Below are 13,108 nucleotides of genomic sequence, written 5' to 3' on the forward strand. Positions count from 1 at the left end.
CAAGTATTTGGCATACCTGATCATGCCATGTTTTTCTTGGTCTTCCTCTGCTCTTTTTCCCAATTACATTCGCCTCATAAATTTGTTTTACCCTTCTTTCCTATTATTTCAACAATTGTTTATTGCTAGTATTGTTTCTTGGCATAAGTTAACATCTAAATAGTAATTAAATCATTTTTTTTAATTATCAAACTCAAATCCTGACAGTATTATAAACCCCGAATATTTTTTTAAAATAAGTACCTACCTTTGTTTAAAATTTATGTGATAATAATAATAGTTGTTAAGTTGGTAGCTTTCAGTATATCCGTCTATGACCGCATTTACCATAAACAAGTATTGTTTCTCCTTCCATCTGTCATGGCGACGTCTAAAACGACTAATACTTATAATCGTCAAAATTGGGAGGATGCCGTGAGTAACTCTTAAATAAAACACTTTTTTGATAATTTTTTAATGTCTTCTTCATATGTTAGTTTTACGAAAAACTTTTTTTTGGTTTTACTCATCTCATGTATGTTTGGTTATATTTCAGGAATTTCCGATTTTATGTCAGACGTGCCTTGGAGACAACCCGTATTTGCGTATGGTTAGTTATTTTCAAATAAATACTTTTGAAAAATTATAACCTGACTAATTCGTTATTTTAAAAAATGTCGTTTTATTATTTTTCCAGACCAAGGAACGCTATGGGAAGGAATGTAAAATATGTTCCCGGCCGTTCACCGTGTTCCGATGGTGTCCCGGCGCGAGAATGCGTTTTAAAAAGACGGAAGTGTGCCAAACTTGCTCCCGGTTGAAGAATGTGTGCCAAACCTGCCTCCTGGACTTGGAATACGGGTTGCCTATTCAAGTGCGAGATGCCGCCTTGAAAATACAAGATGAACTTCCGCGGAGTGACGTCAATAAAGAGTATTATATCCAGAATATGGATAATCAGGTAAATGTTTAATAAATATCTCCCCTATAAAAGGTGCATGGGACCATGAATTCAATCTACGTGAAGAAAATGATCATTCAAATTATTCAATGGCCAGCCTCAATTCTCTCACTATTTAATGAACGATGAATTAATTGAATGACTTACCCATTTTATGAAAGTGTATTCGGCTGTCCAAACTTAAAACACAGTAAGGAACATTTTTTTGTAGTAGGTTTTTTTTGCATTTTTGGACTAAGTAGAATCTACTTAGTCCAAAAATGCAAAAAAAAACGTAATACAAAAAAATGTCCCTTACTGTGTTCTGAGTTTGGACAGCCGTATTGCTATTATGTTATTTCCGAATAACTTTTTACTTTAAAGTAAGTAACTTAGAAAGTAAGAAGTCAATTCAAGTAAATTCAGCATTCTTCTTTTGTCCAGTATAGAACAAAGGCTCCGTCTTGGACTTCCACAGTTGTCCGTTGGACGCGTCTCTCTTCCAGTGCATGCCTGCCCCTTTTTAATGTCATCGGACCATCTTGTCTGGGGCCTACCCACGCTTCTGCATTCTGTTCTAGGCCTCCAGTCAAGTACCTTTTTCGTCCATCTACCCTCAGACATACGTGCCATATTACCTGCCTAGTTCCACTTCATTTGAGCCACATCTGTTTACCTTAGACTTTTCCAATAAGGGATAACCAAACATTTGTGTCGGTCCCTAAAGGATATGTTTAGCATCCTTGTCTCCATTACTCTTTGTGTTACCCGGAGTTTATATATGATTTGTTTTGTTAGGATAAATATCTCAGATCCATTGATGAGCACTGGAAGTACACATCCATCAAATGTTTTCCTCTTTAGATGGATAGAAATGTTAACCAAAAGCCTTCTTACGACACCCGAAATGAAGACACTACGACCCATTGCAGGCCTAACCCTTCGCGACAGAGTTAGAAACTCTGAAATTAAAAAAATCTGCGATGTTGAAGATGTTGTGCGATGGGGAAGAGAAAGAAGACGTTTCTGGAGAAATCACGTGGGAAGAGCGAGTTCGGATCGAGTGGTGAGGATAGCAGCGGATAGCAGCATAAGCGGGATCAGACCCCCAGGAAGACCACTTAAACGATGGAGGGATAGCTGGTCTTCCACCTCCCAGGAGCGGACCGGAGAATGACAGGAATTAGTCCTAAAAGATGAAGAAGAAATGTTTAGTTGTGTTTATGATTCCAGCTCGAATGTCTTTGCTTTTAAATGATATGTCTAAACGTCTTTCTCTTAATATTAAATGACCTGTCCTCACGATTGGACGTCCTATCAAAGTATCCCCACTATAGTATGACCTATCCAGATATACTTATCGTTGCTCGATCTCCCCAGATGTCCTCGTGGGACCCGTCGCAGAGTGCCAGCGGGGCCGGCAGGTCGCAAGCGGCCGGAGAGCTGCTGCTGAAGCTGGCCCGCACAGCTCCGTACTACAAGAGGAACCGGCCGCACGTGTGCTCCTTCTGGGTGAAGGGCGAGTGTCGCCGCGGGGAGGAGTGCCCGTATCGCCACGAGCGGCCCACGGACCCCGACGATCCTCTCGCCGATCAGAACATCAAAGACAGGTTTCTTTTTTCAGAAATCTATTCTTTAAAACAATTAATAACTTTAAATGGACAGTGTGAAATATCCTACTCTAAAGGGTACATTTACCATACAGCCAAAATTGAATACAAATCCATTATTCATGTAGTATAGTCAAAGTCGAAAACCTTATTCGATGGTGCATAGGGCACTGCATTATATAAATGCAGTGTTATCTTGATCGTTTTACACATGAAGGAAAGGTGACAAACCCTCCGCTTCAGGTACCAGTCCAGGGTAATATTGAATAAATATTATATAAATGATATTATAATAATAATAATAATAAAACCCTTATCCGCACCCCAATGGTGCATAGGGCACTGCGTCATATAAACGCAGTGTTATCTTATCGTTTACACATGAAGGAAAGGTGATCAGCCCTCCGCTTCAGGTACCAGTCTAGGGTAATATTAAATAAATATTACAGTAAAAAAATCACTTATATTTATTTTACCCCCTTTGGGAATCGAACCCGGGACCTCCAGAACGGCAGCCGAGCGTGCTGACCATTACACTACAGAAGCGGACAGAATGATATTATAATAAAATTAATATTTTATTCAATATAGTATACTTTTTAAAATCAATTCTGTAGAGTTCCCAGTGTGTCCGACGTGATGGTCTACAAAAATAATTTGTAAGAAATTAAATCCGCACTTTTCTTCTTTGTAATAGTTTTTGAAAAAATATGCATCCTTTGCAGTTTATTTTTTATTTAAATTTGAAATCCTAATTCTGCCACCGGACACCCTGCACATAACATTTTTTTTTTCTTCGTAAACGTTGCAAACAATATGTAAATATATTTATGTATATATTTTTTTAAAATCATATAATCTGAAAAAAATATAACTGAAACATGTTTTATTTTAAAACCAGCTAAAATAATAAATTCTCTTCTAATATATAATAATTTCATTCTATGATAATTTTTTTCTATACATTTAATTCTTCTAATTTAACTATTGAGTGATCTCTACCGTGACTTTTATGACCTAAATGTTTTAAATAGGTACTACGGTGTCAATGATCCAGTCGCCGAGAAGCTGATGCGACGTGCTGCGACCATGCCAGCACTCCCCCCTCCCGAAGATAAGACCATCTCCACCCTCTACATCGGTAACCTGTCCGATGGCATCACCGAGGAAACACTCAGATCTCATTTCTACCAATTTGGCGAAATTCGGTAAGTTGCTCCAATGTCTTCTCCATCTTAGTCCTCATTACCCTTGTGGAAGCAATGACTCTTCTCCGGTTATCCTTTGACTGCGCTACGTGCAGCGCAGTCAATGTCTTCTCCATCTTAGTCCTCATTACCCTTGTGGAAGCAATGACGCTGCACGTAGCGCAGTCAAGGGATAATCAGAGGTTATCCCTTATAACCCAACCACCGAGGTGCGTGCTGCTGCCTTAACTTGATCAGTCCATCGTGTGGGGATCTTCCTCTCCCTCTGTTCCCCTCCAAGCTACCGATCACAACCAGTCGTTCCAGGCTATCCCTCATCGGTACGCGCAACGTATCCAAAGAACTGAAGAATCCGTCAGTTGAATTAATTGCTATTCAGTGATACTTTTATCTTAACACATTGTTTGCTGGCGGTTTTTTCATACTCAGACAGCCTGCCACCTGACCCTCAGTATACTAATCACAAGTAACCGCGAACTGAATTCCTATCTGTACAATGTTTTTTGGCATCTTTCGCGCTCTAACAAAAGTAATCAAATATAAGTGTCCCCCTACTCTCTACCAACAGTATGTAAAATACGTTTTTAAGCGTTTCCCGCAAACAAAGTGTTAAGGCTAAAGTATCACTGAACACCAATCAACTATTCTCTCCTCTTTTGTTCATGTAGAAATATCTTTAAGTCATTTTCTTGGGTCTTAAACTTAAAAATAATGTTTCACTAGGTGTATCTTTTTTATCTAGATTCAAAATTTGGAGAAACATAATACATGGCGGTAAATATAATTCCTCGAAAATGTGTAGATGCAAAATTCACAAATACAGTGAAACCTCTATCTATCGTTCCTCAAATAATCGTTTTCTCGGATATCGTTTTTCGTTTTTTGATCACCATTTTACCGCATTCATCGTTTGAATTACGCTGCATATTTGACATATTTTGGCTGTTTTTTTTTTACATTCTTAATTTTGTTACATTTGATGACAATATTCCAACGTGTGGGATAGAAACTATCAAAAGCCTATGTGACACAAGGTTGACAGATACAGCAGGAGAGGTCGATATTGATGAAGAGGAGCTGCTGCCTGTATCTTTATTTTCAGAAGCATGCACACTCTTTGAAAGATTGAAAACTTTCTTCTACACACTTTCAATGCTGAAAAAAAAATATTATTTGCAAAGATGAAAATATACTGTTGACTTACAGAAATAAAACAGTAAAAAAAAACAAATGTCAATCACATATTAATTTAAAATAAACAATAAACTTTAATATTTTTATGGTTCTGTTCAAGTTTGTTTTTTTTTTTTAAATAATTGAACAATACATTTATTAAAACAAATTTATTTACATTTTAACATTGTATTCCTCTTAGAATTTCAACCTACATTGGTACATCTGAATAACCATTGGGTTATTCAGATTGGAAGGATGGTATCTTCACTCTATAGCATCTTCTTGTGTATAAACTTCTTAATCCCGCTTTCATTGTTTTCCCGCATTCATAGTTAATTTCAATAGGTCCCTTTAAAAACGATAGATAGAGGTTTCACTGTATTTATATTTTCTATAGTGCCTTAGCAAGATAGATAGACGTCTTGTGAAAATCCAATTTTAAATTTTATGTTAATATTTATATTTACAGAACCATGACGTTGGTCCCTCGGACTCAGTGCGCCTTTGTGCAGTTTACAACGAGATCGGCTGCTGAATTAGCTGCCGAGAAGACCTTCAACAAGCTGGTTATTCACGGGCGGAGACTTACCATCAAGTGGGGAAGGTCACAAGGTAATATAGAAACCAAACTGCTTATCCATATAACAGACGCATAACGGGTTGAAAAACATATGTGGATTTTTTTTAAATGCAAATATGAAATTTTCAAAGTAATTTTTCATATAAAGATTTCATTGCAAGCATTTTCACTGTATTGTTATTTTATATTCAAATCTCTGTGGTTGTAGGGATAGACAAATATTGCATACTCATGTGCATTTTCACAACTGTCTTTGAAATTTTACCTTTTCCATCTTTAATTAAATCTTGCTTTTTTATAAGAAAATTACACATTAAAAATGTACTACTGCTGACCCTTATCTGCACACAATGGTGCATTGGGCACTACATCAAATTGATGCGATGTTCATTTGATCATTTGTTTATTAATAGTCTTGCGCTTCAAGTACCATTCCAGGGTAATATGAAATAAATATTTCAGTGAAAAAACATTATTTTATATAATTATTTATTGCTATTTATTTTGACAGCACGGTAGCCAAGCGTATTGATCATTGAAAAAAAAGAAGAAAAAAAATTACTTTATTTTTAATTGTTTTTCTTTCGCGGTTTCTTTTATTTATTTTTTTATTTCTTTATTATTGTAATTTTAATTTCATTTTATAAAAAAATGTTGTAAAACATACATGGCTTACTAAGTATTGCACCCACCACTAAGTCATTCAGTCTCATTTTTTCATTGGAACCCTTATCCGCACCCTAATGGTGCATAGGGCACTGCATCATATAAACACAGTGTTATCTTGATCGTTAGCCCACGAAGGAAAGGTGATCAGCTCTCCGCTGAAAAATGAAATGAAAATGAATATATTACACAATGAAATGAAAATGAATATATTACACAGTATAATCAATGTATTTCATTTTCCAGGCCGACAGGGAAGCGACAAGCCGGAGCAGGCGGGCCGGGCCCTGGAGCCTGTGCCGGGGCTGCCGGGCGCCCTGCCCCCGCCCCCCCACCCCGCACTGCCCGGCCCCGCGCCCTCGGACGATTTCTTCAACCTGCACCCCGTGCACTCCATCCCCATGCCCGGGGCCCTGGGTGCCCCGCTCGCCTGGGGCGGCTGGAGGCCCCCCCCGCCGCCCGTGGGCCTGCACTACCCCAGCCAGGACCCCGACAGAATGGGCTCACAGCCCGGACAGCAATGATTCTTATTTCACAATTTTTAATGTCAAACGATGGTTGTTTTACTGTGAGCATTAATATGCCAACATTCACGGATTTGTAGTTTGACATATAGCTCACTCCTTTCAACAACGTCATATTATATTTAAATAACTTGATTTTTCAGGACATCGTTTTTAAACTTTAAAAATATAACAAAATGTATTAAAAATAAATAACAAGCCACTTAGAACTTTTTTCTGTGCAACAGATCTTTTAAGGTAAAACCTGAATGTTTTTCCTTCATTTGAAAAATATTTAGTATATTTAAAAAAATAAGTAAACAATACCTTTTTTTCAAAATGCAAAAACAACACTTTCTGGCCTGTAGCGGGTAAATATTAAGTTAAAAATATGCGGCTTTTGCTGGAATATAGTACATTTTCTGGGCATTCCGAAAACATGCATTACTGAAAATTGTCAATTTTTTATATATGACGTTGAAAGGAGTGAGCGATATGCTCTCAGTCAAGTGTAATTAACCTGTTAACCGGGCGGGACGCATAAATACATTAAACGTAAACAATATCGGGTACGGGTTAGACATATGAATACGTCCTGTAAATATATGTTGCGCTCCGGAACGTGCGGGATCTATATTTTCCAACAACAAAGGTAATTTTAGTCATCACAACATGTTCGACATGAATTCTTTTCTATTTGTTAGGAATTTTGTGTTTTCCTTTGTGATTTATATATAAATAAATGAAAAAATATATATATTTCATAGTCTTTTCATTTATTTTAAGCATGAATAAAATATATGAATACACGTCCAACAGGCGTTATGTACTGACATGTCCTAGTGAAAGAGTTCGCGCCCGTTGTATGTTGCGTAGTTAAAAAGTGAACTCCCCGGTTAACAGGTTAAAAAAACAAAACGAAAAATTAATTTTCTTTTCATACAGTTTGGGCGATTGTGCACTTCACATAATATTACCGTCTGGCACTTCAGTTAGCGTGATAAAACGATGATTGGCTTATGCTTTTGTCCATCTTTCTTTGGATCAGTGCGTGAACACGTTGCGCGTAAATTCGATCATGCTAAACTGTCGTAGTCGCTATTATTTTTAAAAACTGGACTGCCGGACGGTAAACTTCCGTTTAGTGCACAATCTGCCTTAGTGTAGCACAACAACCGTGTGAAGGTCAGAAAAAGTTGCTATTCTCAGCGCACCAAAAGATCTTTTCATATGTATATTTTTTACTACATATTTTAAAAAATAAAGCAAAAAACAAAATGAATTTAAAGGCCCCAAAATAATTTGTTCAAATTTTTGTCATATCGCTCACTCCTTTCAACAACGTCATAAGTTTAAAAATATAATAAATTGTATTAAAAATAAATATCAAGCCACTTATTGAACTTTTTACTGTGCAACAGACAACACTTTCTGCCCTGTAGCGTAAACATTAAGTAAATACATATTAAGTTAAAAATATGCCACTTTTGCTGGGATATAGTAAATTTTCTGGGCATTCCGAAAACATGCACAACTTAAAATTGATGATTTTTGATATATGACGTTGTTGAAAAGAGTGAGCGATATGTAACATTAATTTATCGACCTTTTTTACCATTTACTTTGCCTCATGAAGTGTGTATTAAATAAGTAAATAAATAAGGGTCTTCAAAATACTAATTACAGTATATTCTTCTTCAGGTTACTGGTATTGTTTTAAATTAGAATAATTAAATGTTGTTTATATAGTCGATTTTTTTTAAATAAAAAATATTACATCATTCTATGACTTTTTATTCTCAAAAGATGGGGATTTAAGTGGCAGTGTGTTCAAAACATCGAAATTTTTTACAGTTTTATCATTTGTGCAAGTGGTGTTTCATGGTGACATTTAACAGCATCAAACCACACAATACGCAAACAGCGCAGGCAAAACATAATGATGGACAATCTACTTTCATATTGTGATGTGCCTTACACATTCAGGCAAGGAAATGCGGCTAGAAAATATGGACCAACGTAAGAGTCGCCATATTTTCCTGAGATCCTGTTGGAACACTCTTACTAAAAGACCGTGAGCTCCAAAAAACCCTTGCCAACATCAGTATTGCCAACTTGGCAATGCTACTGTGGTTTTCAATATATGTACATTTTAGTTTGTTCGTTCCCTTCGGATTGCATAGGTAAATTCATTAATAAACTGAGTAAATATTAGTCTTGCAATTTATTTATAGGCATGAGAGAATATACATTTTGTGTCTTTTGGTTTTTATAACATGGATGGAATGATCATTCATTTTATTCAATATATCAAACAATAACCAATTTCATATACACATGTATGTACACGAAGGAAATAAAACAATGTGGATAGATTATTTATTTTTGGAGATAGGAAAATTTGCTTGTTGGCAACTAAATAAATGATTAAAAAATTATAAAAAAATAAATAACTATCCTACAACTACAGCGAAATAAGAAAATATGAAAACAAATCTTTGTTTTTCAAACTCAGAAATGTCAGTTCCTGCATCTCACTACCAAGAATTATTTATGCAATATAACACTATATTTGTAATATTCAATTCAACTGATCTAATGATGATTAATTAAAATGCAAGGTATTTTATAATTTCAAAAAAAAGATATGGTTAAAATTAAATGAATCAGAAAATAGAGAAACAATGATTAGATCCATTGTCAACATTATCCATCGAAGCAGATTCTGGGATAGTAATAAAAATGAAGTTCATACATTTTAATTTGATTTTTTTAAATACGACTTTAGATATTTAAATAAAGGTAAATTAAACTAACAATAATACATATAACGAAAACAGTTATCTCAAAATCTACTCTTGGAATTTTGTTCTTTCTCAGTTTTCCGATTCGAATCACTGAAAGAGTGTACCATTATGACAAGATATATTTTCTATGTTCACAACAATATTATTCATAGTAAAAATATGTTTAAGGCTTAATTTTCCATACACTTAAGGACTTTATTTTGGTAAGTATTACATATATCGAGCCTAAATATCTGAATGAACAATATATTCATTAAGAAGCAAATTATAAAGTGTTGATTATATATTATAAAAGAACATTCACACACTACTTTTAAATATTGAATGGTAGGAAAAAATGCTCTTTAAGTACCAATCGCTTAGACATACTTCATATAAATATAATGCCAATTTCTGTTAAGTGCGTGTGCAGGTGAATAATTTTTTAAGGACTTTTTGTCTACATAAAGAAAATGAGAAATATCTATTGATTAAAAATCATTTGAAAAGATAAGATAAAATAGGGAAGTTATGGTAGAGTCGGCTAAAACCTTCGAACTCCGAGTCCGTGATGCTAACCACGGAACCACAACCTGACTATATTTGCTATATGCATTTATAAGACACATTTCACTGATAAAATATCAAATTGACCTGTTTTGTCAAATTTCATGACTTGTTCTTTGGTCTAATGCGTAGTCATCATTTTTCATGGAGATCATTCTTCAATTTTCGCCAAAGATATGCATTTAAATCTTATTATCACTACAACAGAGAGATAAGGTTAAACCATTACTTTAAATGTATCATTATTTAATAGACACTTTCAATATTCAATTGTGGGGCTGAAAAAAGAAAGAAAATAATTTCAGAAACATAATGAATTTCTAAAAATACAAGGATAAATCTCTATGTGACGATTCCTCAACCATCCTGGAAACATAACAGATACTCTTAGAATAATGATATGATTCATGCAAATGGCTGACATTATGCAGAAAAGAAACAGTCTAAAAATTTCTTAAATTTTGTTCAAAAATAAAATTTAACATACTGAAAAACAATCAAGGATTGTTCGTTCACTCTTTGTATCTAATATTGGTCGAGAATCGAAAAAATCAGGATAAAATGTAATAAATCAATGATCATACCATCATCATTTGTAATGTTGAAAAGATTTTTAAAAAAAAGATAAATGTATGTATGCAACATAATGTTACTGTGACAAATTCATGACAGGTAAGGTAGTACATATGTATAGACTAAAATATTTATGGAAGTATTGATCGGTTTTCGAAACATAATGGATGAACTTGTGTTGATTTAAGGTTTTTTGTCACATGTATTCTGAGTGCTGATAATACACTAGAGAATATGATTGTAAATTGATGAGGCTAGGATACAGAGTAAGGATCCATTTCACTTTCATGGACTTTTCATTACAAGATTAAACTTTTGACAGAATCACTAAGTACCACCATATCCCAGAGTTTATTATGGACTGGTCTCTTTTTGAATAATGCCATCCAAATATCCAAAAGGAAATTTGTCAAGGTTTCTCGAAAGTAGACACAAATTCTGCTTATTTATGACATAAACGATTAGCAACAAAATATCATCCCAATCTAAGCTAAAGTCAGCAACTAACAATCACTCTGGTACCCTTAGGGCATTTGTGCACTACATGAAATTTTACCGTCCGGTACTTCAGTTAGCGTTTTAAAACGATGATTGGATTGGCTTGTGCTTTTGTCCATGTTTCTTCAGGTCGGTGCGTGAACACGTTGCGCGTAAATTCGATCACGTAAACTGTCGTAGTCGCTTATATTTTTCAAAACCGGACTACCGAACGGTGAAATTCCAAGTAGTGCACAAGCCCCATTACTCTACAGACAGCAAAGGGATACAAATATTTTCACTCAAAATATGAACTTATTGTAAAAGACATTCTTATACAGTATTGATAGAAACAAACAAATATTCAATTTTTATTTTTTTTTTATTATTAGATTAAAACCAATATTTTTAGCTTTTCCACTTTTTTATTTGACCAGCGACCGGGTTTCGTCGTTACCGACATCATCAGACTGGTGAGAGGCTTTACAAATTTGTATGTTATATATAAAAGAAGGCAGGAGTTGATAACCATGATTTGATATAATTTTATGAGAAATTAATTTAATTTTAGTGAATTTAAGTATTGTATGATATTTTAAATATTTTTTTTTTATAAAGGTTTTTTGTATTGAAAGCACGATTTTATATAAAGTTAAAATAGATTTGTATTTTTTGTAAATGAATTTAAATTATGTAACGAGGTATCAGGAAATGCTGGTTGACGGCTCCTTCCACTAAGCTGTGGTTGTCCGGGGGGAGTCCGAAGTTCTCTGAAATGTAAATTTCCCGGCAGTCATTTCTTATCGACAAGATGTCTTGCCTTAATGTCTTGTCGATAAGAAATGACTGCCGGGAAATTTACATTTCAGAGAACTTCGGACTCCCCCCGGACAACCACAGCTTAGTGGAAGGAGCCGTCAACCAGCATTTCCTGATACCTCGTTACATAATTTAAATTCATTTACAAAAAATACAAATCTATTTTAACTTTATATAAAATCGTGCTTTCAATACAAAAAACCTTTATAAAAAAAATATTTAAAATATCATACAATACTTAAATTCACTAAAATTAAATTAATTTCTCATAAAATTATATCAAATCATGGTTATCAACTCCTGCCTTCTTTTATATATAACATACAAATTTGTAAAGCCTCTCACCAGTCTGATGATGTCGGTAACGACGAAACCCGGTCGCTGGTCAAATAAAAAAGTGGAAAAGCTAAAAATATTGGTTTTAATCTAATAATAAATTAAAAATGCAATTCCATCACGAAGTGTCAGTGGATAATATAAATCTATTAAACAAATATTCATTAGTGTTTTGAGCTGAAAAAAGTGAACATAACATTTGTTAGTTGACGAATCCTGCTTAGAAGGGGAAGATATATAAATACAATCACGTACCTAACATTGACATACATACTTGTATAATTTAGCGGGACATAGAAAGGAATAAATGTGTTTAAAAGCTATTTCGATACTAGAGAAGCTCCAACAACTATAAAAAAATTAAAGTTTTATTTTTCTAAATATTAGTGATTAAACATAAGAATATGTATAGTAAAGCCATTCTTATCATTATTAATTGAAGCAAAATCAATCATTTACAGTCAATGTAGTAATGAAATGTTTTAACAAGAGGAATAACAATAAACAATTACTCACATAATGACATAAACACAAATCAACTTATTGCTACTTTTAAAATTAAGATATATTTTAATATAAGGATTAACTTTGTTTGCAAGAAATTTTATTTACATTGGTTGATGTTAGTTTTTTTTAATATTATTTTTAAATTACATCCCCCATTACAATTTCCAGATAAATCCTTGGTGATCAACCCTTTCAGACCTGAATTAATTAACTAAGGAAAATACTATTGATTTCAAAGAAGTTATACTATTAACCGACTCAAGTTTTTGTCATATATAAATTACGTAAATATATATGAGCATATTTGTGGCAAATTATAAATGAATACAATAATATAATTTAAAAAATCAACATCCAATTGGCAAGTTGTAGCTAATGATG

The 13,108-nt window shown here is 34.1% G+C and overlaps 1 protein-coding gene across 1 annotated transcript; it reads left to right on the plus strand.

The window, feature by feature from the left end:
- The first annotated feature begins 322 nt into the window (after positions 1-322).
- On the plus strand, positions 323-6,860 carry LOC148302258 (pre-mRNA-splicing factor RBM22-like). The gene is made up of 7 exons (XM_088271865.1): positions 323-414; positions 536-589; positions 677-940; positions 2,300-2,529; positions 3,564-3,737; positions 5,383-5,525; positions 6,406-6,860. Exons 1-7 carry the CDS (start codon positions 361-363, stop codon positions 6,681-6,683), a joined length of 1,197 nt encoding a protein of 398 aa, XP_088127991.1. The 5' UTR covers positions 323-360; the 3' UTR covers positions 6,684-6,860.
- The last annotated feature ends 6,248 nt before the right edge of the window (positions 6,861-13,108 follow it).

This window comes from Brachycentrus maculatus, unplaced genomic scaffold, assembly GCF_059751285.1.
Source record: "Brachycentrus maculatus isolate JH-2025_06_01 unplaced genomic scaffold, ASM5975128v1 h1tg000469l, whole genome shotgun sequence".
Lineage (NCBI taxonomy): Eukaryota > Metazoa > Arthropoda > Insecta > Trichoptera > Brachycentridae > Brachycentrus > Brachycentrus maculatus.